At 42.3% G+C, this 26,840-nt stretch overlaps 1 protein-coding gene and 1 long non-coding RNA gene across 2 annotated transcripts in view; one reads left to right on the forward strand and one right to left on the reverse strand.

The window, feature by feature from the left end:
- The window catches only part of LOC138419054 (uncharacterized), a 52,282-nt gene extending 50,287 nt beyond the window's left edge, over nt 1-1,995 (reverse strand). The window contains exon 1 of the long non-coding RNA XR_011248849.1: nt 1,803-1,995. This is a non-coding gene — a long non-coding RNA (uncharacterized lncRNA). The remainder of the gene's footprint in view (nt 1-1,802) is intronic.
- Nucleotides 1,323-26,840, forward strand: LOC138419034 (cell cycle control protein 50C). Its single transcript, XM_069551133.1, has 8 exons — nt 1,323-1,482; nt 2,487-2,685; nt 5,994-6,104; nt 13,731-13,832; nt 15,103-15,190; nt 15,591-15,731; nt 23,506-23,715; nt 26,416-26,840. Exons 2-8 carry the CDS (start codon nt 2,494-2,496, stop codon nt 26,601-26,603), a joined length of 1,032 nt encoding a protein of 343 aa, XP_069407234.1. The 5' UTR covers nt 1,323-1,482; nt 2,487-2,493; the 3' UTR covers nt 26,604-26,840.

Genomic DNA, 26,840 nt, shown 5'->3' on the forward strand with positions numbered 1-26,840 from the left:
CTACCTTATTCATCTGTTTAACTCTTTGTTTTGAGATAATTTCATAGTTACAGAAAAAAATAGCATAGAGAATTCCCATATTCCCTTCCCCCAGCGTCCCGCCATGTTAACATCTTGTATAATCGTAGTACAGTTATCAAAACTAAGAAATCAACATGGGTACAATTTAACTAACTAAACTACAGACTTCATTTGGATTTTTACCAATTTTCCCACTGATGTCCTTTTTCTATTCCAAGATCTAGTCAAGGATCCCACACTGCATATAGTTGTCATTCCTTAGAAAATATATTTAGAAAAATATGTATACTCTGTCACATTTAATCATTAAAATAATTCTGGAGGAAATGTCTTATTATTTATATTTTATAGATGATGAAACCGAATCTCAGAAAGGATACACATTAATTTAAGTAGCAGAACCAGAAGGCAAACCCAGATCTCCCATACTCACTTAAAGACACCATGGTTATCTGTTTGGAGAGTCAGGCATATACAACAAATGAGAAAATAAAGCAGATAGATGCCATTAGTGCATTCCACATTCGAATGCTGTGAAGTTTGAAACGAGCCTAGCAGCATGGCAAATCACACCCCAGCAAATCACCTGCTTGCTCACACCAGCAGCCTGCGGCTCATGCACCTCTGCCACACACAGGAATTCCGAGGCTAAGGGAGCAAGTTCCATTCTGCGGGACCTCGGATCAAACTCAAAAAGTTAGAGGAAAAAGAAAGAAAGCCTCCACAGAATGAAAATTCACGCAAGCTATATATAGCTCAGTGTAACCCTTGTGGGGCTGACCCTCCCCCAAGTAAGACAGAATTCCGCCTTCCAACTGAAGCGTCACCTCTTCCTGCCTGATGACCTTCAAACTGACACGCCGCCAGTTTCTGGTTCTTCAGCAGATTTTGGCCTTCAAACTCAGACTTGAGGAACATCAGCTCTACAGATTTTGGACTTGTCAACCTCCTCTGTAGTCCTGTGAGCCAATTCTTTGTGATTAGGATTTCTCTGGAAATCCTAATATACGCCTGTGAAGCACCTTTTAGTTTGGGATTTTGGTTAGATTGGTTTTGTCACTCTATAAAAAGTGTAACAAATACTGTTCTTGATTTGTTCTTGTAATGACCCCTCTGGTAGACATTACCTATTTACTATAATCTCACCCAGTGTTGAAATAAGTACCTAGATTGCAAACATATCTGATATTTTGTAGGCCAACTCTGCACACTTAATCTAATCTCACAGGCTGTTACTGAACTAAGGTTCTTGACCACATTTACTTATTAAAAGAAATAGTAGGTGTGAACTAGAAGTGTTCACTACCGTCTTCTCACACAAATCTGCCTGATACCAATAGCCATACTTGTCACTACCCTCAAGCCCGATTCAAATGGCTTGCTGAAAAGTTCCCATTGGTGTTCTGCTTTTTTCCAGTCTTGCAAGGGGAAACTTTGACTCTGAATTGGAAACATCCCAGTGTAAGTAGTTATATTTGTTCTGTATTCTTTTAAACTAGGTAGATTTGCCAAAGTCATTGTCTTCTTTAATATAAAAAGAGTCCAGCATGGCTTGTCTGCCTAATGTTAATAAAAAAGATTAGAAACTCACATGCTGCCTAATTTTTTTTAAATCCTAATTCTACATTTTAAATGCATCTTGAAGAAGTAATTATTAATAACCTAATGAAAATAATGTTAGTAGATTTCTAATATGTGAAAAAGCAAAACCAAGCCAAGCAATAATACCATATTACAATATTGAACACTTAAAGGATTATTTTCCTTTTGCTTTCTCTTACCTCATTTGGGCTCCATCAAAGCGAGTGCTTGGAGAAAAGTTAGGAAGAGATGTTTTTCATCTACGCCTTCTTACCAGAGTCTTTCTTATATATGAGAGAGATGGAAACTGCTGAGATTAGACATCTGTGTTCTGTAATTCCTGTTTCTTTCTCCCTCCCTCATTATCACAAATAGCAAAGTTAACTATAACCTGGGAAAAAGTTAGCATTTTCCCAACTTAGTTTATATTCATGTTAATGGACAACCACATTTGTTGAAAGTTGACTGCACTCACTTCTGTTTTTTGTATTAATCTCCAAGGATTTGGGCAAGTTCTTAAATCCATTTTCCCCTTTCAGGAAAGGCTTGCTTTGAATTAGTCACCACATCCCAGAAATAGCCTGCTGTAACTGCTTCCCAGTGTCGCCAGATGTTGGTTTATACAGACCTGCTGGGGACTATTCCTCCTAGGCATGGCACTTAGCACAACAAGGTGTTTGAACCTAAGAAAAATGTACGAAGCTGTGGCTGATTGAAGGGAGCTGTGCTCTTACTGAACAGCAGGTCTGATTAACGAATAATTCTAGGAAGCAGAGATACTTTGCCACCACAAGGAAAGAGTCACATAATTCTTAACATTAAGTGGTATTACTCTGAACAGTAATGTCATAAATGTCTGAGAAGTATATGTGGGTCACCTGCAGGACCAGAATGAAGAGGAAATGCCAGGACTACAAGTCCAGATTGCCAGACAACACTGCGATGAAGCAGCAGCAGTTGCCCGCCTTCCGGCTCCAGCTCTCAGCCAATGAAATCCTCTCTGGCTTTTTTGCCATAGGGCTATTCTGCCTTGGCATGGGCATCATCCTTCTGTTGTCTGCAAAGAGCATCAGGGAAGTAGAGGTTTGTCCCATCTTACATTTTAATGCATTCTAAGAATTTTAGCTTTGAGACTATAAAGAGTGGTCAGTTTGAGAGCTCAGCCCCACCACAGGGAACTAGATGAGACTGGAGCATCCCTTTTGCAGATGGTGATAGAGCCTCTGTGTGCTTTATTCATCCCTCCTCCCTCTTGAGAACAGGCACTCTCAACCTGGTCAGTTTAGCCATACTTGTGTATAGGGACCTGCCAGACGCCTGTGAATCATATTGATAAAAAGAGTGAAGAGCCAAAGATACAGCTCTTCAAATTTGTGCCACTTTCAAGCATTTGCCTTTGCCTTTGCAAATAAACTCCCTCAGATCATTGTCTTAATCCAGGAAAGGAAAGAACGCAAATCTTTCTGGCCTCTAAAGGATTCTTACTAAAATAAATCAGTTCTACTCTGAGAAAAGCTGAAGCTAAGCTGTGACCCCCTCAGTCATAAGCCTTTTGCCAATTTGACTAACATGCTATTGGAGAATGAGAAGCCCAGAGGCTGGTCTGGGGAGGGGAGCTCAGATCTGGCCTGATGCCATACCCACATTTGGTTTAATAAATTAAGTAAATGCTTCATGCCAATCAGCTCTGAGCAGATTACCAAGACTCATATGACCTCTGTTCTGAAGGCTGTTGTGGAAAGCTCATCTAGTCCCTCTCCCCATAGGCTAGTGGCAAAATTACCATTGAGGCTAAGTCTGGCAACACCGATTTAACATTCATGAGTCTATGAACATGCTCAGAGTTCTTTTGGGTGTGCAGATGAGTCAACTCCAAGTAAGAGTCAATTCCTGCCTTCAGTGAGCTAATGTTAGAGTAAGCAAGACGGTGAGTGCCAAGAACAGAGAGCTCAGCTGCGGCTGGCTTGTTTGCTGTATCCACAACCCTTTTCTTGCATGTTGCCAGTGCATAAAAGGCACTCACTTATTGAAAGAACGGATTTGGGCAAACAGACTTCAAAGAAGAAAAATGTCATTTCAGGTCCCACTCCTCCCACCAACACGTCCTGCTGTGTTGCCTTTCCCCTGAAATGTTCTGCTCTCCCCTCCCACTCCTGGCAGCTTGGCTTCCCAATGCCCCTAAGTCCTCTTGAGTCCTCCAGAGTGATCATGTAAACTGCCAGGCCCTACCATGTGGCAGAGGCCAAAATGGCAGGAGGAAAATAAGCTTGCCTTGCTGAAGGTGATTGCAAAGTAATTGGCTTACAAGGTTGATGCTCATTTCCACAAAGAGCTCATCCTGTTTACTTTTCCATTTTATTCTTCACCAACCCCTTTCTTTCTCGTTCTTCCCCTCCTCTTCCCGTGTCCTTCAGCTTCCTCCCTTCTGAGCACCCATCCCCACCCACTATGAAGTGCAGCCTCCATCACAAGGCAGCCATTGCTGAATGATGTCACCTTATATGTGAGAGGAGAACCTCACCCCATGGTTGGCCAAGGCCACTCTGCAAACAAGTCTCAACAGAATGGTTTTATCATGATCTTAAGAGGATTTTTCAATCGACTGTTCTTTTAAGCCACTTCAGCTAGGACTGTTTCTAAACGTTTTGTTTTTATACAGAAAAACCGGAAGCCACCCATAGAGTATGATCCTCTGTTGTACATGAAAGTGTTTTATTATAATGGGTGATGAGATGAAGCGTGTGTATCAGGCCAGTGTTGTCAACACACACTTAGTAGAAGAGTTCTGAGCTGGTTTTTCTCTTCTCAGTCAGCCCTGAGGCACAACAAGAAAGTGCCCTTTTTGCAAATTCACTTTAAGCAAGAATGATAATTCCTGCCTCTCCAAAATTCTGTGAGGAGCAGACTATGATCTTTGCTGTCATTTTAGAGCTACAGGCTTACAGAAGCACTCACGCAGCAAAGTAGATTAAACACGTTGATTTTTGATACGTTTTCCTCATAAAATTTTTAAAGCTAGAAAGCACATTGGATGTCATCTACTCAAAAATTTATTCATCAACAAAGACGCTTTTTCTGTTTTGGCATTATAGAACTCTCACAAGAATCTGTGAAGTACAATGCACGCTACTACAGTGAGCTCACAAATCAATTCACTGCTAGCCAAAATGATCCTGGTGAACAAAATGTGGGCCCTGGAGGTTAAGTATTTAACTCAATATCAGAGACTGGATGAACACAGTTCAGTGTGCTAGCTCTCAGTTAGATACAGCCCTGTTCTTTACTGCTTTTAAAAAATTAGAATGCGGTTTCACAAACAGAAAAGGTGTCAGTATTTTAAAAAATAATAGTTCAAGTTTTTCTGCATACTTAAAGAATGATTTAAGTAAACATAAGCAACTGAGTACAATTAAGTAGCCTTTTGGCTAATCTTTAATTTAGTATTCACACTTTACCCATTTGACTTCCAAACACCCAGTGGCTTTGCAAGTATTCAAAATTCCTTCTTTCTTGTTAGTCTTCTCTCCCAGAGAATCTAAAATCTGATTGGTAATTTACTGGGAAGAAAGCCAGTCCCTGCTCCTCTCCCATCCCCAGACTCTTCTAATTACTCCTCAGCACGGGTGAGGAAAAAGCAGAAGCTGCCAGCAGCAGCCACACCACCCCCGCGTGCCCAAGATGAGTGTTCCCTGGAGCAGGAGGGAAATGCGTGGCCCCATGGCCTCTCTCTGCTCCTCCGGTCCCAACTCTCCTTCCAACTCCATCTTCACGTCACTGAGTGGAGCCAAAGCTCACAGAATTTGCCCATGTGGGACACACTACCCTTTTTTTAAAGAGTCCACTTATTCCATTTTGCACAGAATTTAACTTTTACAGAACGTAACAGCATTTTTAAAACAATTGCTTCACATACATCTGTAATTCTACATTTCTGAAACACTTCTTTTTCTATGTTTGGTCATTTTTAATAACTTCCTCAAGACATCATGCAGAAGAATTCACTGGTATAAGTATTTTCCATATGATAACATGGAAAACCAGTGGAGTGACTTCCCCATAAAGCTGATTAGACCTGGGCCATGGGCCCAGTTCTCCTGAGTCACTGGCTAATACTTTCCTAATGGTGACTTCTTATAATGGAGGTGTAAGCCTTCATCACAACGGGCTAAACATGCAGTAGAAACCCGGAACTCCAGTACATGGCAGAATACTGCCAGGTGCCAAAATGAAAAGAGGCCCACTTCTGCCCATCAAGGGAGCTGCCCTTGGTTCATGTCCCAGACAGCATGCCCTTGACCCAGTGAGCCTGGTGACTTGAGTGAACTCAGGATTTTAAGATATGTACTCACATCCCTTTTTAATTAATAATTATTATTTTCCCTGTCTGACAGATTAATTATACAGAAAAATGTGCAACTTGTGCAAAACTGCGGGAAGATGCCACTAATTTTGACAAAGAATGCAACTGCTCTATTTCCTTTTACCTTCCACAGAAAATGGAGGTGAGATTCAGGAGCCTTCATCTGGCTCTATGCTGCTCTGTTCCTAATTAACACATGGCAGTGAGTTTGTGATCTCCACTAAATGCTTTCCAAAACTGAAAATACAAAAAAGTAAAGCAGGGTGGGAATGGCAGCCAGTCTTATAAAGTATTGAGTTTGTGTGCAACTCTCTTCCCTGCCCATTTTTTTCCCCCTTGGAATTTTCATTCCTCTCCTTTGTGTCTAAATTTCCAGATTCTTTACTTACTCAACTTTGTAACATAATTCTTAACATCAGTCAAACAGATTGTACGGCAAGTGTCAGCACAGGAGGAGACCATAGAAATCTCTGAATCTGGCCATTCGTTTTATAGTGAGAAAATTAATGGGTTGAGAGGTTAAGTGACTTGGCCAAGGTCACACGCTGAGTTAGTGTCAAGGGTCACACACCTGGTGGGACTCTCCTTGGGCCCCTCTCCAAGTCATTCTTTGCATGCAGTTGCCTAATCCCTAAGGCTGTCAGACACTGTGAGAAATGCCGAAGAAATATTAAGAGCTGTCCCTTTCTTGCACTGATTAAAGTCTCGTGTTAGTCCAGGTCCTCCTGAGAACCAGATGCCAGGACAGGATTAGACATGCCAGAGATGTACCGAGGGAACTGCCTGCCTTGGAAAATATGGAGAAGGCTGGGAGAGCTGTTGAACCACAACACCACTCCCACCCTTCGGGGAAGGAGGAGGAAGGGGAGAAGGAAGGATGGAAGGACAGAGGAAGAGGAGGGCAGAGAGACAGGGAGAATAGGCGGGAGGAGGGAAGGAAGATCTCAGATGCAGTGTATGCTTCTGAAAGTTTCAGAAAGGCCAACGGAGGGTCCTTCCCTCAGGATCGCTATGGCTGAGCCACTGGCTGGGACCAGCCATGGGAAGCATGACCTCAGTGCAAACACAGGACGACCTCAGAGCACGGTCACCGGGGCGGTCCCTTCAGTCCACTCCCTGCAGTTAGGAGATCAAGAGGCTCCTTTTCAGGGCCTCCACAGTCTTTCTAGGTGGCAAAGATATGATCAAATGAAAATGTGTTTCCTTCAACTTTTCAAAGATCCTGCCCCCTTGTCTCCACACCTCTCCCCTGACAGTGCCCTCCTCCCTAAACTGCCTCATTCCCTCTCTTTCCCCTGCTTAGAGATTCTGCATAGGAGTCTTCCCTTGTGGGCAGGACTTCTCTTGAGCTAATCACTGACCATCCAGTCCTCAAGGCCCTGCTTCCTTCCAAAACCAGACTCAGCATCATCTCCTGAAAAAATCCTCCTGACTTCTGGGAAAGACTCCTTATTTCTGGGAAAGATCTCATCACCACGACTCAAAATTCTCTTCCTTAACTCCGCCCTGCCTGCTCCGTTCTCATCCACACCTCTGATGTGTAAGCATTGTTCTGTATTCCATGTCTCTCCCAGCCACTTTGTCCCTCCAGTTCCTTGGCATCACCCTAGCTCAGGCTCTCCTGGTCTTGTGGCACAGCAGCCTTAAATGCACTTCCAGCCTTTGGCTTCTCCTATTTGTCTCCCATTGTTATTTGCAGAAACGGTAGACCACGCCCTGCACCCCCTCAAAATGTGCACTCTTTCAGATTGCTTTTCAACACCTGAGGACCAACTACCTTTTCATCTCTATCTCTGCAAGAGACCTTGTACTCCTGCCAAACTGACCAGTTTGCTTTGCCACAATACAACTCTCTATGTTCTTGCTGTTCTTTCGCCTAGAAAGTCTCCCCTTTCACTTGCACTTGTAAGATCTCACTAGTTTTGAGCCTCTAATATCACCCCCAGTATTCCCTGAGCCTCCTTTTCACCCATGCCTCCAGCAAGAATTTGCCCACATTTGTATTCTGGGAGCGCTGTTTCCTCTCCTCTGATGGACTTACAATCACTCGTATATCCTGTGCGCACTTCCACTATTCACAAGAACGTCCCTGAGGATAGGGACCATGCTTGACATGCCACACCACAACTACACACCTACTCATCTCTGTACTGCATACTAAGCCTTCCCACTTGTGATCACAGGTGAACCACCCCTGCTCCCATCTGAAGGCTCACCTCTCCTCTTGTGTGGTAGATGCCAGTCTTTCTTGCCTTTGTAAGGATTTAACTCAGCAGTTCTCGCTTCTCATACATCATCAACGTTCCTGTCTACTGGATAATTCCCACCAGCACTGAGACACATTGTTTCACCTATCTTTAAATATATATATATATTTTTTTACTTTGCTTACTTGGCTGTGCAGGATCTTAGTTGCAGCGTGTGAACTCTTAGCTGTGGCATGTGGGATCCAGTTCCCTAGCCAGGGATCAAACCCAGGCCCCCTGAATTGGGAGCACAGAGTCTTAGCCGCTGGACTACCAGGGAAGTCCCTCCCCTATCTTTTAAGAAACAAAGCACTCTTATATTCTCCGCAGTTTCCCAGCCTGCCATCAGCCCATTTCTTTCCTCAGATCAGCAGGAAACATCGCCAGAGGAGTCTGTCGTGGCTCCTTCTAATTCTTCTCATTCCCTCACTCAGCGAAACTGCAGGGTTCCCCGTGCCTCCCTCCTGGACAGATCCAGGGCTCAGTCCCCAGGGCCTTGTCACCCGCTGCACACAGGTGGCCGCTCCCTCTTCCTCGACACATCTTCTCCTCTCAGAGATCTTTCTCCCTTGGTTTCCCTCCTTCCTCTCTGACTGCCCTTCTTTGGTTTCTGTGCTGTTCCTCCTGTTTTCCGCAGACCCTTTCTGTGGATAGCTTCGGGGCTCTAGTCTTGGTCTCTGGTCTTCTCCTCTCAGTCTGCACTCACTTCCTAGGAAGCATCATCTACCTCCTAGAGTTAAACACTCTCTATCACCAATGCTCTCTTTCCTTTCCCTATCCCAAACATCTCTTCCAATATCCACACTTGTATTTCCAGCTGCCTTCCTAATGTCAGCATTCAAGTGTCTAATAGCTATCTGAAGCTTAATGTTTCTAAAACTCAATGAATATCCACTTTTTCTCCTTATCTATTCCATGCCCTCCCCCCAAAAAATATACCATTCCAACCTACAGACTTCTCCATCTCAGTTAGCAACAAGTCTGTCCTTCTGATGCTCAGGCTAAAAGCCCAGGGTGATTCTTGACTACTTTCATTCTCTCACAGCTCACATCCAACCCATCCTCCTGGCTCTACCTTTGGAATATATCCAGTCTGCTCACCTCTACCCACCTCTGCTGCTGCTCCCAGCTCCACACTTACCTCTCACCAGGATTTCTGCAATAGCTTCCTACTAGATCTCCCTGTTATACTCAAATCTTGAATAACAGCCAGACTGAACTTTTTAAACCGTTGAGTCCTATCATGTTATTCCTTTGCTAAAAAATCCCTGCAATGGCCTCTCTTTCCACTCCATGAAAACCACAAGTCCTTCCAAGGCCTTACATGATCTGACTACTTATTTCCTCTCTCACCTCCTCTCTCCATTCTCTTCCCTACCCACTCTCTGACCACAGTGGGCTCTTTGTTCCACAGACAAGTCAGGCATTCTCTTCGTCCGCATGCCTGACATCCCCTCGGCTAACGCCCCTGCTGCCTTCAGGACTTGCTTGGCTCAGTTATCAGCTAACCGTCCTATTTCATACTGCTGCCTGTCTACTCAGCCTGCCCCTGCACTCCTGATTCATGTTACCTTGCTGTAATTTCCATTTATGCTTATCACCTTTGAACTTACTATATAAATGAACAGATTATTATATGTATTGTTTATTGTCTGTCTCTCACCTACAACTAACTGGTCTTCCCAGGTGGTGCTAGAGGTAAAGAACCCACCTGCCAATGCAGGAAACATTGGGTTCAACTCCTGGGTCAGGAAAATCCCCTGGTGGAGGGCATGGCAACCCACTCCAGAGGACTGGGCTCCTCCCACAGAGGAGCTGGGTGGGCTATGGTGCATAAGGTTGCAAAGAGTTGGACACAACTGAGCAACTTAGCATGCATGCTCACCTATAACTGTCTGGCAACCTGTAGTTTCTCAGTTAATGGTTTTGGGTGAACATAAGAACCTCTGCTTTCTCCACAGTGCATAGCACAGTATACGTGGTTCAGTTCAGTCAGTTCAGTTGCTCAGTCATGTCCGACTCTGCAACCCCATGAATCGCAGCACGCCAGGCCTCCCTGTCCATCACCAACTCCCGGAGTTCACTCAGACCCACGTCCATCAAGTCCGTGATGCCATCCAGCCATCTCATCCTCTGTCGCCCCCTTCTCCTCCTGCCCCCAATCCCTCCCCACGTCAGAGTCTTTTCCAATGAGTCAACTCTTCTTATGAGGTGGCCAAAGTACTGGAGTTTCAGTTTTAGCATCATTCCTTCCAAAGAACACCCAGGGCTGATCTCCTTCAGAATGGACTGGTTGGATCTCCTTGCAGTCCAAGGGACTCTCAAGAGTCTTCTCCAACACCACAGTTCAAAAGCATCAATTCTTGGGCGCTCAGCCTTCTTCACAGTCCAACTCTCACATCCATACATGACCACAGGAAAAACCATAGCCTTGACTATACGGACCTTAGTCAGCAAAGTAATGTCTAGACGCTGAAATTTTAATGAATGGAAAAAAGATAAAGTGCTTGATGTTATGGCTTTATGCTCTAGGAAGTTTTGGTTCTATGTGTCCCTTTCCCCCTTGATCCCAGATGAAAGCATGTTGGCATCAGTAATAGTATGAATACAATTATATCTTTAATCATTTTTTGAGGAATTCAGATGGAAATTGTATGGAAATTACTGAATCACTGGTCACATGTACCATGACCTTTATTTTCAGCCTGCCCTGGGTTCCAGCTCCTATCTTTCATACTCATCCTCTTAAAAGTCCTTAGGGCGAGGCCAAATTTGCATAACATAAGAGAATCAGTACTTGGGTCATAAGTGATGTGTATATAAAGTCCATGGGGAAGTTTTATATCTGTGTTCTTTTGTTAGAGGTCAAAATTCTAGCTGTCTACAATTGTGTGCCTTCTTGCCTTCCTCAGCTCACCATGCTACCACCACCCAAAAGTAAAGTTAGTGCTGCTTTTTTTTTTTAATTCTTAAAACATTAGACATTTATTCTCTCATAATTCTAGAAATCAGAAATCTGAAATCAAAGTGTCAGCAGGATTGGTTTCTTCTTAGGGGCTCAGTGTGCTTTTTTGAAAAAAAAAAAAAAATCCAAAAGATAAAACCTTAAAAGGCTTCAACTTCCCATCTGTCTGTGTCCTTTGAAATCCTAAAGGCAAATAAGTGTTACCAGCTGCTGACCATTCCTTTCAGACAGAGTCTTTCTCATAAAAATCTAACCAAACTGTTCAGGGCAACCACAGGGCCTTCCCCTCACCAGTTCACACACATTACACATGCTAGATGACAAACCCATGCAAGGCTCTCGGCCTTGACCTAGGAATCCTGCACTGAAGAGAAGAAATACCATACAGTGCATTTGCCTCCAGGACTAATCAAAAAGATGACAATCAAGGAGGCCTTGTAAAATCTTGGACAAAGGATCACTGAAAAAATTTATTAAAAACACTCCTGTTTCTAAAGTGTGAGTGTTCACTATTTATTCTGTCATGTTTATATGGATATATAACTTTGGGTAAGTAGAATTCTCCTCCTAGCTCCCAAGAAAATGTATGGCAAGTTCCATTCTATGGACTTCCTATTTTCTGCAGTTATGGGTCATCAATAGAGGTTACCTCTCTGTGTGAGGTGGAGAAGGCAATGGCACCCCACTCCAGTACTCCTGCCTGGAAAACCCCATGGACCGAGGAGCCTGGTAGGCTGCAGTCCATGGGGTCGCCAAGAGTAGGACACAACTGGGCGACTTCACTTTCACTTTTCACTTTCCTGCATTGGAGAAGGAAATGGTAACCCACTCCAGTGTTCTTGCCTGGAGAATCCCAGGGATGGGGGAGCCTGGTGGGCTGCCGTCTATGGGGTCGCACAGAGTCAGACACAACTGAAGCGACTTAGCAGCAGCAGCAGCAGCTCTGTGTGAGGAAATGCAATCCATCATTCCCACTACCCCTGACTTGTTTGCCTTCACATCCATGCTCTCTGTTTATGATGTTGCAACCTGCCTTTGTCAGGGCCTAGCATCTCCCCTTCTCAGTGTCCCAGAGACTTTTCTCTTACCAGGGACTAAGCTCTTCAGGCTTTGTGATTTTCTGTCACTGGCCACACTTAAGTACTATGACCTTTATTTTCAGCCTGCCCTGGGTCCCAGATGCCATCTCCCATACTCATCCTCTTAAAGATCCTTAGGGCAAGGGCAAATTTGCATAGCATAAGAGAATCAGTTGGCTCAGGGAACTGTAATGGAATACTTTTGTATTTCTAGCACTGAATATAGCACCTAACATTTAGGAGTCACTTAATAAAAACTTAGACCTTCATAGTTTTAGATGCACGCCTTTATTATTTTGGAGATAGGTAGTGTATTATTTGGGGCTTCCCTGGTGGCTCAGATGGTAAAGACTCTGCCTGCAAAGCAAGAGAACTGGGTTTGACTTCTGGGTCAAGAAGATCCCCTGGAGAAGGGAATGGCTACCCACTCCAGTATTCTTGCCTGGAGAACTCCATGGACAGAGGAGCCTGGAGGGCTATAATAAGTAGCTACACTAGACATTAACGTTTGCATCATAATGTGCTGTTAGTAAAATCGGTATCAAGCCCTGCTAGAGAAGGGCCCTGGTATGTCACCAAAGGGGCAGAAGCATGATGGTAGCCGGTAAGTGGGCAGTCTCATGGCAGCATCCATGAAAAGGTGTATCTCTCATGGCACCAAGACTACTTATTGCTAAGACGAAAATCATCATTCTTCTAGATTAGTGAACTATTCCATCTTTCTGTCCATAACAAATGGATCACCATTTCTTGATCAAGTGATACATGCTATGGGTCTGTGTTTGATCTTAAGATAAAAGGACAGCACTGGAGCCGGGCCTATGTCTGTGGACAGTGGGCACAGCCCTGGAGCCGGGCCTATGTCTGTGGACAGTGGGCACAGCCCTGGAGCTGGGTCTATGTCTGTGGACAGTGGGCATGGCCCTGGATCCGGGTCTATGTCTGTGGACAGTGGGCACAGCCCTGCAGCTGGGTTTCTGGATAGTGAGTGCAGCCCTGGAGTCGGGTTTTTGTCTCTGGACAGTGGGCACATGCACCTAAATATGCTTAGTGGCTCCAATTTTAAATTATGTTTCATGGATTTGCTTTGAAACTACGTGAACTTGATGCCTACCACAACCCCTAGGCAAAGCAACTTTCTTAGTGTTTGAGGGAAATATTTGAAGAATCAGATTTTATGTATTAAGAATACAAAGCCTAATTATAAAATTTTTTTCAAGGCAGGAATGTAGTAACCCTTACATAAACATTAAAAATAAGTTATTTACTCATTTTAATAATTCTGTATATACTATATACTAGGATTTTCCAACATTGATTTTTAAAAACAATTTCTTGGCTTTCTATTTGAAATAAGGAAACTTTCAGTTCCCAATCAATATATTTGGTACTACTTATATTTAACAAATCCTATCCATGTTTATTAATATTTCCATTTATTTTTCTTTCTTCTTATATCTTGATGTTCTCCTCCACAGGGTAATGTTTATCTGTACTATAAACTGTATGGCTTCTATCAGAACCTCTATCGGTATATTCTGTCCAGAAGCAATATCCAGCTGGTGGGTACAGATGTAAAGGTAGGGCTTTATTAAATTTGGTATAATACTCCTTGTGTTGTTTTTTTTAACCAGATAGATCTTTCAGTCTAAATGAGCATATGGAAAATAAACTCAAAAGCTAAGATTTTACAAGACAGAAATGCTCCTTTCTTTCTTTTGTGAACTGAAGGGGCTGAGTATTCAGGATAACTGCTGTTGAGAATGAACCCTTTCCCTCCTCAGAACAGGAATGTGAGTCTTCTCCAACGAGATGGTTATCCTTTCACGTGTCACCCATTTTTTAGCTTAACAACATCTTATATTAAAGCCAGATTCATACTGGACTGCCCAAGTCTTGGAGATAATGAATGTGTCAGAAGGGCAAATCTTCAAGTAACTTTTCAACCACAATTCAGGATTTGTTTCTGTTAATAAGCTGATGGCATACTGGAGCTGCTTCAAACAGTAGAGTGTTTGCTTCTTGGAATGACTGACACATCAAATAGATTTCAGTACTTTTGCACACTTGATTTCTGTAGTTTTCTTTAAACTTCCCCGTTTTAGTAGATGGATGCACCAACCATTTTGATAGTAACCTTGAGTGGTTCATCTCCATCTGGTTCACTCTGTATCCACCACTGTCTTTTTTTTTATAACTGGGGCCTTCAGGCAGCCTAGTTTAAGGAAACTGGGCTCTACTTGATTGAATAAAAGCCTTTGGTTTACTGAATATCCTTTCAGACCTAAGATTACAAAACTTTACTCTAGGTAGATGATATTCAACATACTGGCAAGAAAAGCTAAAGGAAACCTTTTCTATACTGACACTATATAAAAGGGATAACCAAATGGTTTTTAGCAGCCATTCTTTTTAAAATATATTCTGGTAGTTATGTAGGTGGATTTCCCTGTGGTCTGTCATCTAGCTGTAGACTCACAATTTATATAGTTTTTAGAACATATTATACTCCAATAAGAAAAACTTTTTAAAATGCATTCCAATGTAGGCTTCGTGTGATATTTAGCATAGCCGGGAAAGTAAAATTTCTTCCTGCATCCATACTCAGTATGCTATGTACTGTTAATGAGGAAAGAAACTACACACACGTGTATACACACATAAATATCTTCAAAACACAAGCATTTTCTAGCCCAGGTGGGCCAGAAGCCTGGGAACAGCAGGCAGCAGTCCATAATCTCAGTCTGTACCAATGGGTCAGAGTGGGTTGGTTGACACTGCCAGCGTTTTCACTTCCAGCATTGTAAGAGTTTACCAAAATCACGTACTCCTGTGTCATTTCTCCTCCAGGATGTTAGAAACTGTGCTCCATTCAAAACCTCTGACAATGGGCTCCCCATCGCTCCTTGCGGTGCAATTGCCAACAGCATGTTCAATGGTAGGTGACTTTTTCTGTCTCCAGCATCTTTCCTTTCATAAGTGTATAAAACCTAATGTCCAGAAGATGACTCCTGCAGCTGAGTGGCAGGTTGTTGTTTTTTTTTTAATGTTTGTATACATTATCCACTGATTTATGATACTTCATTGGCAAGTAAGTTCTTCACCAGAGATTTGAAGTAGTTGGGAAACATTAGTTAAATGGAGCCTAAGAGTATTTCTCAATAATCGGGGCCTTAGAAAGAAAAGGAATCGTCTTCTGATTCCAGCATCTATGGCATGCAGGCATGTGGAGAATCTGCTCAAACCCTGCTTTTTCAGCTGTGTCTGATTGTGCACTTCCAAGCGTGGCGAAAATGCTTGCCTGAATCTCTTAACACAGTCTTTAATTTTCCCCACAGACACCATTGTTCTTTTGTACAACTTTAATTCATCTACACATATCAGAGTCCCAATGGTAAGGACTGAAACTGCATGGTGGACTGACAAGTATGTCAAGTTTCAGAATCCAACTTTCCAGAATCTTTCTAGTGCATTTGCAGGTAAGATCCATACATTAGCTCAGTATTCCTCTCTCTTTCTGGAAACTTTGGTTTTGATCTGTGGGGGAATGTTTATGATTCCTCCTTCTTTACTTCTTTTTTTTTTTTATCACTTTTGTTTCTAACTTTTCCTGCCTGTGAGAAACACAAAATGATTGGTACGCTGGTTCCTTCTAGGTTCAGTTCAGTTCAGTCGCTCAGTCATGTCCGACTCTTTGCAACCCCATGAATCGCAGCACACCAGGCCTCCCTGTCCATCACCGACTCCCCGAGTTCACTCAAACTCACATCCATTGAGTCGGTGATGCCATCCAGCCATCTCATCCTCCGTTGTCCCCTTCTCCTCCTGCCCCCAATCCCTCCCCGCATCAGAGTCTTTTCCAGTGAGTCAACTCTTCACATGAGGTGGCCAAAGTATTGGAGTTTCAGCTTTAGCATCATTCCTTTAAAAGAACACCCAGGGCTGATCTCCTTTAGAATGGACTGGATGGATCTCCTTGCAGTCCAAGGGACTCTCAAGAGTCTTCTCCAACACCACAGTTCAAAAGCATCAATACTTCAGTGCTTAGCTTTCTTCACAGTCCAACTCTCACATCCATACATGACCACTGGAAAAACCATAGCCTTGACTAGACGGACCTTTGTTGGCAAAGTAATGTCTCTGCTTATCAATATGCTATCTAGGTTGGTCATAGCTTTCCTTCCAAGGAGTAAGCATCCTTCACATCCCTATCAGAAACACAAAATGATTGGTAGCCTGGTTCCTTCTAGATTACCATCAGGAAAAAGGCAATGTTTTAAGAAACTTGTTCCTTTATCTATAATTAGAGTGATCATATAATTTACTGTCCAAACTAGTGAATTCTTGAGAGTGAAAGAGGTCACAGGAATAACTAAAGTTACATATTTATTAGAAAGTGATGTTTATTGATCAACAAGTTGATATTACCATATTGATGGGCTGATAAAATAATTCTATTATAAATTATTTTTAAAATACAATTCTTTCAAAAGTTAAAAGAATATATCTGTGTACATTAAACCAACTTTAAAAATGCTTTAAATATTACCTAAATGCTAAAAGATAACAGAATAATTATTCTGGATATGGAGTCACATACTTTAATCAGTTTCTTGGCCATATAAAGTCTTAATTAAATGCCCCTGTATTTTTCTAATTAAAATTTTGAATTTTTGTGGGAAAAAATATCACAAAATTATCTACAATCTTTTTCTTTTGTTTTTCCCCAAATATCCCCACTTGAGGCTTTTTGGTTTTGTTTTCATAATTATTACGCATGTTAGAATCACACAGAGTGGCTGTTCCAACTTTACTCTGACTCCACAGTGGGGCAGGTGGTAGCTACAGGGGTCACTTGGTTTGTGTGGCCTCTGGGGGTGGCTAGACGTGAGGGGTTAGAGGTAGGCAGGTTATACATCTTTAGCCGTAGTAACTTGGGTCTTTAGAGACCTCCTCCTACTCCATTTTTCTTTCCTTTCCAAATCTTCCCATTTCCCTGCTGTGGCTCCTTGAACCTCTTTCACTTCTGCTTCTTATGGTTCTAGACTAGATGATGCAAGAAACTTATCCTTGTCCCTCATCATGCACTAACGTGGAAGCAGCTATTTAGGTCTGCCCAGGGGAAAGAGAGACTCCAGGTCCCACTCTGGCTTAGTTCATAGGGGGACTAAGGGGACCTGAAGGGGAAAGAATGCTATCTGAAATGAGAATATTGTAAGTAGCGGAACAGGGTATATGCCCCACCCTCAAACACCCTACTCTGAAGGCTTTTCCCTCCCTCCCACATTGCCAGGGGTCCCTCTCTCAACCTCAAAACCTCTTGCTCTTCAGCCTCAAAGGACAGGCATAGGCACTGTGCATAGAAGCTACATCTCCAGGAGAAAATGGTCCACCCTTAGACGAGGGACTGCCTGTTGAATTCATCTTCCCCGTGTTCCTTGTAGGCTTTCCTGGTGTTTCAGTGATAAAGAATCCTCCTGCCAGTGCAAGAGACTCAGGAGATGCCTAATGGACCCTGGGCCAGAAGATCCCCTGGAGGAGAAACGGCAATCTTCTCCAATATTCTTGCCTTTCAGAGTCCCATGGACAGAGGAGCCTGGCAGGCTACAGTCCGAGGGGTCACAAACAGTCCCAGGACTGAGCGACTGAGCACACACACACACGCACACATTACACACACACACATGTTCCACACACACACGTCCCTGGTGCCTCGACAGCTAAGGGGCCAGAGATGGCTTGACGGGGCAGGGAAAATAATGTCTAAGGGTTGACCATGCCTCCCCCAGCGGCTAGAGGAACCAAGAGACACAGATTCCTGGGAGTCAGAGCCGTGGAGAGGGAAGAGAAGGGAGCCGAGTGAAGGGTAAGAGTGAAGGGTAAGGCTGGTTCTTCGGGAGCTGGGATCCTTCCTCGTTTTCCGCAATGGCCGGAATTCGCCCTCAACGGCGAGGGCAGCCTTCTGTTTCTGGTGCCGGCAGATCAGTGTCGGTCCTCTCCTCCTCCTCAGCCTTCTTGGCATGACCATCTCTCCCCTTTTCCTCTGGGCCAGGTGCCTGGTTGGTGCTGAGGATTTTTTTCTGCTGTTAAGCTCGCTCGCGGGCGCGGCACGTGCAGGGGAGACCGGGCTGCACGAGCGAGGGCCTCTGAGGCTGGGTGGCGGCCGAGGAGGCGAGGAGAATTAGCGCGGAGAGCCGCCGCTCCACTGCTCACACCGGCTCCAGGCGCGCAGATCCCCGCCGGCGGTCCTCTTCGGACCCTGTCCTGTCTGAGCCGCAGTCTTTTTTGAAGAGCATTTTATGGTTAATCACTTTCAACTGTAGCACCTGTAGATGATCCTTCTCCTTTGGCCTTTTTTTTTATTTTTAAGAAAATATCTATAGGTATTGAGATACCTATTACGCTCACAGTCATTTTACTAAATGGAGGATATTCTCATTTTCAATTCTTTTGTTTTAGAATATGCAACCCAAATGTTTTCATAGGCAAGGTCTTTTTTTTTTCTTTACTTCACTTTTTTTTTATGATTTTTTAAATGTATCAACTAGTTTTAGATGGTACGAAATCTTAGGCTTTCTGGATATCATTTAATTCTCATCGAGAAGAAAATTTGATCTTATTAAAATAGGAGCTCCATCAAAATATTTTTCACATAAGTTGAGATTTTCCAAAGCACAATTATGGAATTTAAAAATTAAATCTTGTCCACATTTTGAACTATCATTATATGATAGGATCATTATATAATATGTTAAATTGTTCCCTTGCTTTCATAGGGTTAAATTTCAGCACCTTATTGTTTGCAAACTTGATTTTTGATAATTACAATTAACTATATCTTCAAAACCTAAGATTTCTGGCCTTCCACATTTAGAATACTTTGTCTAAAACTTTTCAACTATTTTGAATAAGACTTCACCAAAAGTTAGAGGGCTCATTAACCAAGAAAAAGTTCAGGCTAATTGTAGGACTCATCATTTGATATAGAAAATAGCCCTTTGAAGGCTCAAAGATTTCTAAAATTTTGATTGATGATGTGTAGCAAAGAAAGTACTACCGTGCTGAACCATTTCTTTAACATCTTTGTCATTGTAAAAACTTCGCAGTTCATTTTCTCTATGACTATATAGAAATATTTAAATTTGCATAATTATGCCTCTCTTGATTAACAAAATATTGTAGTTTGGATATAGTTATTAATTATTTATGTTTCACAACCAATTTTAAGCCCCATCTTTCCATAAATTTCTTAATTTACTAAGAACATTTTCTTTACTCTGCCTGTACTCTACCAAATTTGTATTTATAGTATCACTATAAAGCCAGAAAATTTACACTTGATTGTTGAATATTTTAACTGAATTTATAGTAATATTTATAACTGTGTCATAAGTTTTGTCTTCCAGTATTGAATATTGAAAATCTTTGCTTTGATTCCATGAAAAATCAAATCAATAAAATCAAACCAATGTATTCAGAGATGAATACATCTGAAAAGACTGATGTAAAACTGACTTAATTTAACCGTTTACAAGGTTCTTTATGTGATTACAAAGCCAAAACATTAAAACTTTCCTTTCATTACAAAAAAAAAAATGTTTTTAATGACACTAGACAGAAACTTATTTGATCTAAATGAAAAGTCATGTTCACATAATGGTATATAAATGAACTTTCTGTAGCTACATAAGGTAAAGCACTGTTTTGAATATACTCTTTTAAAAATAAGTGCAAACTTTTGAAGTAGATTGTGATATTCTTCAGCAGATTTATATCTTTGGATTTTCACGTGATCATTGACATCATAATGGCTCCTGTGGTAGAGAGTAAATGTCAACCAACATTGCAAGTATCACATTCATCTACTTCCTTTAAAAAATTGTACTTAATTTTTCATTGAACATGTGTGTTCTTTTTTTAGCTCTTCACAGCTAAAAGAATTTACTAGCAAATTAAAAAATGGATACTGAACAATAAAATAGTTATATTTTTACACCATATAATAAATAACACTGGTTTTTTTTTTTTAATAAATAACACTGTTGCAAGAGAGTTCCAACTACTATCAGCAAGACTGCTCAGTATCTGTTTTTCCCGCTCTTCTCACACTGTACATTTTTTTCACACTATATATTTTCACACTATCTGTATTTCACACTATGTCCATGTAACATAAACTGCAACATCCCACTTTTTCTACTAAGCCCAATGACTTGCAACCTGGCAGCTTCATATTAATACATCACACAGATTAAAACAGAGGCTGTGGTCTAACTGGCTGTACTGTCAAACAGTGGCAAGAGTCATGGGGATATGTTATGTTCTGCTGTGAAAAACCTCTGGTTATCTTTCATCAATAACATGTTAAAGTGAGCACTCTTGTTCACCATATATAGGTATCTCTCACTGCTATTTAAGACCATGACTAGAATAGAATGGCTGAAATTATACTTACATTATTCGCTTGGGATAAATGCTAAATCAGATGAGACAATGGACAACAAACATAAATGGGACTGTCCTAGGCAAACTGGCAGGTATGCGCACTGTATCTGTAATTAAACTCCTAGAAAGGAACTTGGCAACATGCTATTGTTTTGTCGTACCAAAACCACAGCCATGTAACATAAAGCATCCTTGGCTATCTCCCACTGCACTTTGTTCTTAACTTCTGTTGTAGGAGTTACCGTATTTTACTGTAATTATCTGTCTGAATACTTGTCATTCCCATTTGGTATGTTAATTCCTTGAGGAAAAGGATTAGATCTCATACAGTTTTAAATCCCTGGTTCTTGATACAAGTGAGCAATCGAGAAATGCTTATTGTTGAGTGAATGGAGGGATACCAAGGACCCAGCTGAACTTGGAAAATGAAAGAAATTGGTTCTTCCTATACTCATACTCTCTGGAGACATGGGATAGGGTGGGATTGGAGGTTGGAAAGGAAAGGCATGTTTGAACCTGCATTTTTCACTCCGTTGGTGATTTGTATGTCATTGGTCCACAGGACACATTGTCTTGGAGCATGAGCTCTGGCTAAAATAAAGAGTGTGTGGTCCATGTGCAGGCATGCCTGCTAAGTCCCTTCAGTCACGTCTGACTCTTTGCAGCCCCATAGACTGTAGCCTGCCAGGCTCCTCTGTCTGTGGGATTCTCCAGGCCAGAATACTGAAGTGGGTTGCCATGCCCTCCTCCAAGAGATCTTCCAGACTCAGGGATTGAACCCACATTTCCTGCGTCTCCTGCATTGCAGGTGGATTCTTGACCAATGAGCTCCCAGAGAAGCTCATCCACATGCAGGCACCAAAGACAATTTCAATGTCGATCAAAATTCTTCTATCAACAACCATTGAAGTCTTCGGGACAGCCAACGTCTCCACCGTTTTTGGAGAGGAAGTTTCTCAGCAAAGGGTTATTTCCAGAGGAAGTATAAGTCTACAAACAGAATTCAGCAGATTAATCCAACCAAACCTAGCACATACCTTTATAAGCACTACAGCCCATGCTTAGAAATAAGACTGTGTTTCTTTTAAGACAAAATAGTCAGTGGTCAGAGTTAAGAAAGAACGGTTCCTTACAAATAGTAGAACCATTTTTATAGAAGTGAAAGGCTCACTGAACAACTTCTTCTTGTTGGCTATTTCAAAATTCAGAATGCTTTTTAATTATTAGCTTCTGTCAACTTTCATCGTAATTGCTCCTCCCTTTATCAGGCATTTATTGAATACCTACCATGTGCCAGGGGTTGGACTAAATGACAATGAAACCACCATGAGGAAGACATTGAACTCAAGAGTCTGCTGTCCAGTGGGAGAGAGACATGGCTACCACTGTAAAGCGGGAAGTAGAGGATGAGAGTAAACTCAACAGACTGGACTCAAGGCGCCAGCCCTCCACCCGAGCGCCCGCTCCCAGACCCACCAGGCTTCCCGGCTTTAGAACAGGCTTGCCACCCCTCTGCTCTCCACCTTCTCGCTTCTACCAATTCCTCTTCCTTGCTTCCAACTTCACGCTCTTAGGCGCAGGTCTGCAGGGAGTATCTGTGTAACACAGTCTTCATGCACTTCCCATGATCATTTCCTTAGAATACCATCCTAGAAGTAGAATTCCTGAGCTAAAATATATGCAAGATACATTTACTCTTTTGCTGCTTGTTCCTAGATTACCAAAGATGTCATTAATCCATGCATCTATCTGCTCTGTACAAGAATTCCCATTTCCACTGCCTCATGAGTGGTTTTCATTCTTTTTTTCATTAAATATTAGCCCATTTTGAGGTGAAACGGTATCTTGTTTTAATTTGTTCTCTACATTACCAGTGAAGTTAAAGAAAATATACATTACCCATGATGCTCTCATTGAGTACCAACCACCACTATTATTTTGCTGTACCTATTTTTTCAATGCATTGTTATACATTTAATATAGTTGAATACGGGCTTTTCTGGTGGTTCAGATGGTAAAGAATCCACCCTCAATGAGAGAGACCTGGGTTCAATCCCTGGGTTGGGAAGATCTGCTGGAGGAGGGCATGGCAACCCACTCCAGTATTCCTGCCTGGAGAATCCCCATGGCCAGAGGAGCCTGGTGGGCTATAGTCCATGGGGTTGCAAACAGTTGGGCACAACTAAGTGACTAAGCACAGCACAGCACATAGTTGGATAAATAATACACATACAATGTGATATTCTGCTTTTTTTAACCCTATAACAGTATCATCAGCATTCCCGGCCCCCGACATTTCCTTAGAGTCTTTATTATCGTTTTTAAATTTTATTATTTTATTTATATAATTGTTTATTTTTGACTGCACTAAGTCAAAACTCTTTATTGCTGCAAGCGGGCTTCTCTCTAGCTGTGTCAAGCCGGGCCTGCTCTCTAGATGCGGTGCACAAGTTTTTGGCGCAGTGGCTTCTCTCGCTACAGAGCAAGGCTCTAGAGCAGGAGGGCTTCTGTAGTTGTGGCACGTGGGTTTAGTTGCTCCTTGGCAGGTGGGATCGTCCCAGATCAGGGATACAACCTGTGTCTCCCGCCCTGGCAGGCGGATTCTTTATTCCTGAGCCAACAGGGAAGCCCTATAATCATTATCTTTAAAGGTTGCATATTCATGTAGCTTACACACACATACTTTTTTAAAAAAATGTAATTTCAATTCCTCAAGAATATGAAAGTTGTTCCATTCCGTACATTTTAAGAAAAACTGAAGGCGGTAGATGATTTTTCTCAACCACATCCATTATTAACTTTCCACAGGAACTGCAAAGCCTCCGAACTGGCCTAAGCCTGTCTATGAACTAGATGAAAAGGACCCAGGGAACAACGGCTTCGTCAATGATGACTTCATCGTGTGGATGCGGACAGCCGCCTTTCCCAATTTCAAGAAACTGTACCGCCGACTCCATCGAATAGACAATTTTACCGAAGGCTTACCTGCTGGTAGCTATAGTTTCATCATAAACTACAGTATCCTTTTATTCCAGGGCTGAAGGAAAATCAGGGTCCATCTGCCTACTAGTTATTGAACTATTTCATTCTATACTTCTCTATTCTCCAATCAAATCTATATACACTGTAAAAGAAATACATATTTATCTTATAGGCAATACTGTCCCTCCATCACCACATAGCTATTTGTGTCTACTTTATATATAATCAAATGTGCACTTTTTTTAAGGAGTAACAGTAGCGACATTAGGTAAGCAGGTATGGGTAAGAAAGGAAGGACTGTTTCTTCCCTAGGAGAAAAATTAAGTAACACTGGGCCTAGAGATCTAAAACAATGAGGAGAAGCCTGTTACAGAGGATGGGATGACATGGAGGACCCTGGAAGTAAAGATAGGATTACGAAGAAGTAGATTTGAATATGGACTAAAAACAATGAAAACCGAGAGGGACGGTAGAACCTTGTATTTCAGGCGTAAGTCTCATGGGCCGAGGGAGCAGCTCTGGATTCAGGGAGCAGGTTGGGTTCCTCCAGCCCATGTGAGCTGCACCACCAGCTCTGCACTGAGGATGCCGTGCTCTTCCTCTACTGGTCTGAAGCCAGCTAGCAGGCTCCAAGGCTTTGGTTGTGGACATATGGCCCACATTAGGAGACATACTTGAAGATGAGATTCTGAGTCTTCTCAGTTACTTTAAAAATATAAATGTCACTCTTAACTTAAGAACAAAAAGTTCTTAACTTCAAAATGACACCAAACACTATCTTTATATATGTATATATATTTTTTTTCTTTTTTTTTAATATATATAATTTGTACTAACTCTGGTCTTCAGACTTAGGTTTCAAGTCCCGTCATGATTCTCTCTGAGGCAGAATTCTCCCAGAGGCAGGTCTTTTCAGGACTTGTACACAGTTTTGAGACATCAGCCCATTAGGCATCAGCACCCCCGTGGCATCTCAGGGCCACTGGAGTTTTTCACAGGACCCCCAGCAGCCTGGAGGATCTGAACACTGAACTCTCCACCTCTTTTGTTTCTTTACCACTCGAGGAGTTTGACTGAAACATTCTTGGGTCTGTGAATGATGATATGTGTTCCAGTTCCCTGCTCCGTCTTTTCTTCTTTTCTGTCCTAGAGCAGAGGTTTCCTCCCTGACACAGGAATGGGGATGTTCCTTGGGCAGAGAGACCTCCACTGAAGAGACACCATCTCTGCCTCTCAGCTTATTGTTTCCTTTTGTTTACTGACCAGGAGTATGGTTTGCCTTCAGCTGTTCCATTAGCATGGTCCCTAATGCTAGTCTGTGAAAAGGAAAGTCAGAAATTGCTCTCTGTGTGTACAGATCAAAGACCAGGCCATAGAACATTACCTTTTCAATAGGATTTCACCACCCCTCTCTCTCCCTCCTAGAAAATTTGAGACTGAAAGTTGCTCAAAGTAGTCTTTCAAATTGGACCTTCAGTTCTCATCAGCTTTTTCTGTGATGACCCTACCAGTAAAGCAGTTAGGATAGCAATCAAGACACAGGGGAAAAAACCCCACTGGGCACTGGTGGTCTCACAAGGCACTGCAGTGAGTTTAAGGTTGATGGAAAGAGGGAGTCCACTTTCAAACAAAGAAGACACTATTTCTCTGCGTGAAACATGCTCTCCTTGGATGTGTTTATTCACAGGAAAATTTTAATGCTGACAACTCTCCAACCTAAATCTTAAGCACAGAACCTCAATCCTGAGCTTCAGCCCTATACCTGTACCACCTATGTTGAACCCTAGTGTGAGTATTACCCGTCCAGCCTCACGGCCTGGCTAATATGCAGAGAACTAAGCCTGAGCTGCAGATAGTTCTACCACTGACCCCTTGTGAGGAAAAGACCCTCTTAACGAAATCGGGGGAGTGGGGGAGAAAAGAATCAGAGGGCTAGTTGAGGACCTGCACCCAAGGAGCCCAGGGACCTGGTGACCAAGAGGAATTTTGATGGAAAAGAAAGCAAACTAGCTTTCCTAACAAGTTTCTTTGTGCCTTTAAATAGCATGTTGCCAAGTGATTTGAGGCCTTTTAAGAGCTTTGCTGGGAAATGCCGTTGCTATGAGAAGCCTTTATTTGTTTATTAGTTCGGTTTACAAAAAGCACCAGATGTTTAAAAACCTCAGGCCACATGCATAATCAAAATGACATCATTCAAATGCTAATGATAGCAAAGCCACTTCAAACACTTTCTCCTTAGCAGTGAGGGATGCTGGCCTTTTCAAAACTTGAATACACCACCAAAAATGTTTTGCCATTTCTCTCACTACTTTTTTTTTCTTCACTCCTCTTGAAGAATTTTCCCTGAGGTACAAATTTGAACCTTAGCTTCTAAAGGACTTGAGCCTACCCTGGCTGTCCTGATCCACAAACACAAATTTCGGCTTGGTGCACAATCTGTCCATAGGCTTTTCATTTCCTTGGGTTTGTAAATTAACCACATTTGTTCATATTATTGAGTTTTCTGTAAGTCATTCAGATCTATTTGTGTCAGTTTCTTTCGTAAATTACAACTATGTAGAGGGAGGCCTTGTTTTCACTTAGTTACCAGCAAGATAAAACATACTGCTTGGTAAAAATTACGCTAAATGAAATTGAATAGTCAACCATTTATTACCAACAAAAACAGCAATATTAGGTGAAGAGGTGGGGCTGAGAAGTGCTGAGACAGATCCTTAACCAATTTTCTTTCCTTAGACTTTCCCGTAGGCAGGTTCCAAGGACAAAAAGCAGTTGTTCTTTCCACCCTGACGTGGAGTGGAGGCAGCAGCCTTTTCTTAGCCCTCGCCTATCTGGTGACGGGAGCTGTGACTCTGTTGGCCTCCTTTTCCATGATGGCAGTTCACCTGAAGCTGAAAGAAAGGAAAACATTCTTCCTCCAGTAGTAAAGTCAAGCGTTAAAAAGAAAAGCAGAAAATACGGAAACGGACAGTGAAGTGATGGAGCCAAAGATCTCAAAATGGGGCATTCTACCAAGGGGAACTGGACCGACTGACCAAGTGCTCTTCCAGAGAGAGATGCAATAAGAGTTTCAGAGTAAAGATAAAGAAGGGGAGGAGGCAAAATTAGGTATAGTAAAATGTCCTTGAAATGGGGAGGATAAATCATCCTTGAGCGCTAAA

The sequence above is a fragment of the Ovis canadensis genome, chromosome 1, assembly GCF_042477335.2.
Source record: "Ovis canadensis isolate MfBH-ARS-UI-01 breed Bighorn chromosome 1, ARS-UI_OviCan_v2, whole genome shotgun sequence".
NCBI lineage: Eukaryota > Metazoa > Chordata > Mammalia > Artiodactyla > Bovidae > Ovis > Ovis canadensis.

What these genes read in the sequence shown, in the direction of transcription:
- LOC138419034 (XM_069551133.1), top strand. Translation starts at nt 2,494, where the DNA reads ATGAAGAGGAAATGCCAGGACTACAAGTCCAGATTGCCAGACAACACT. An exon ending in ACCTTCCACAGAAAATGGAG is followed by an intron (nt 6,105 to 13,730) that starts GTGAGATTCAGG and finishes TCTCCTCCACAG; the next exon opens with GGTAATGTTTATCTGTACTA. An exon ending in TGGTGGGTACAGATGTAAAG is followed by an intron (nt 13,833 to 15,102) that starts GTAGGGCTTTAT and finishes TTTCTCCTCCAG; the next exon opens with GATGTTAGAAACTGTGCTCC.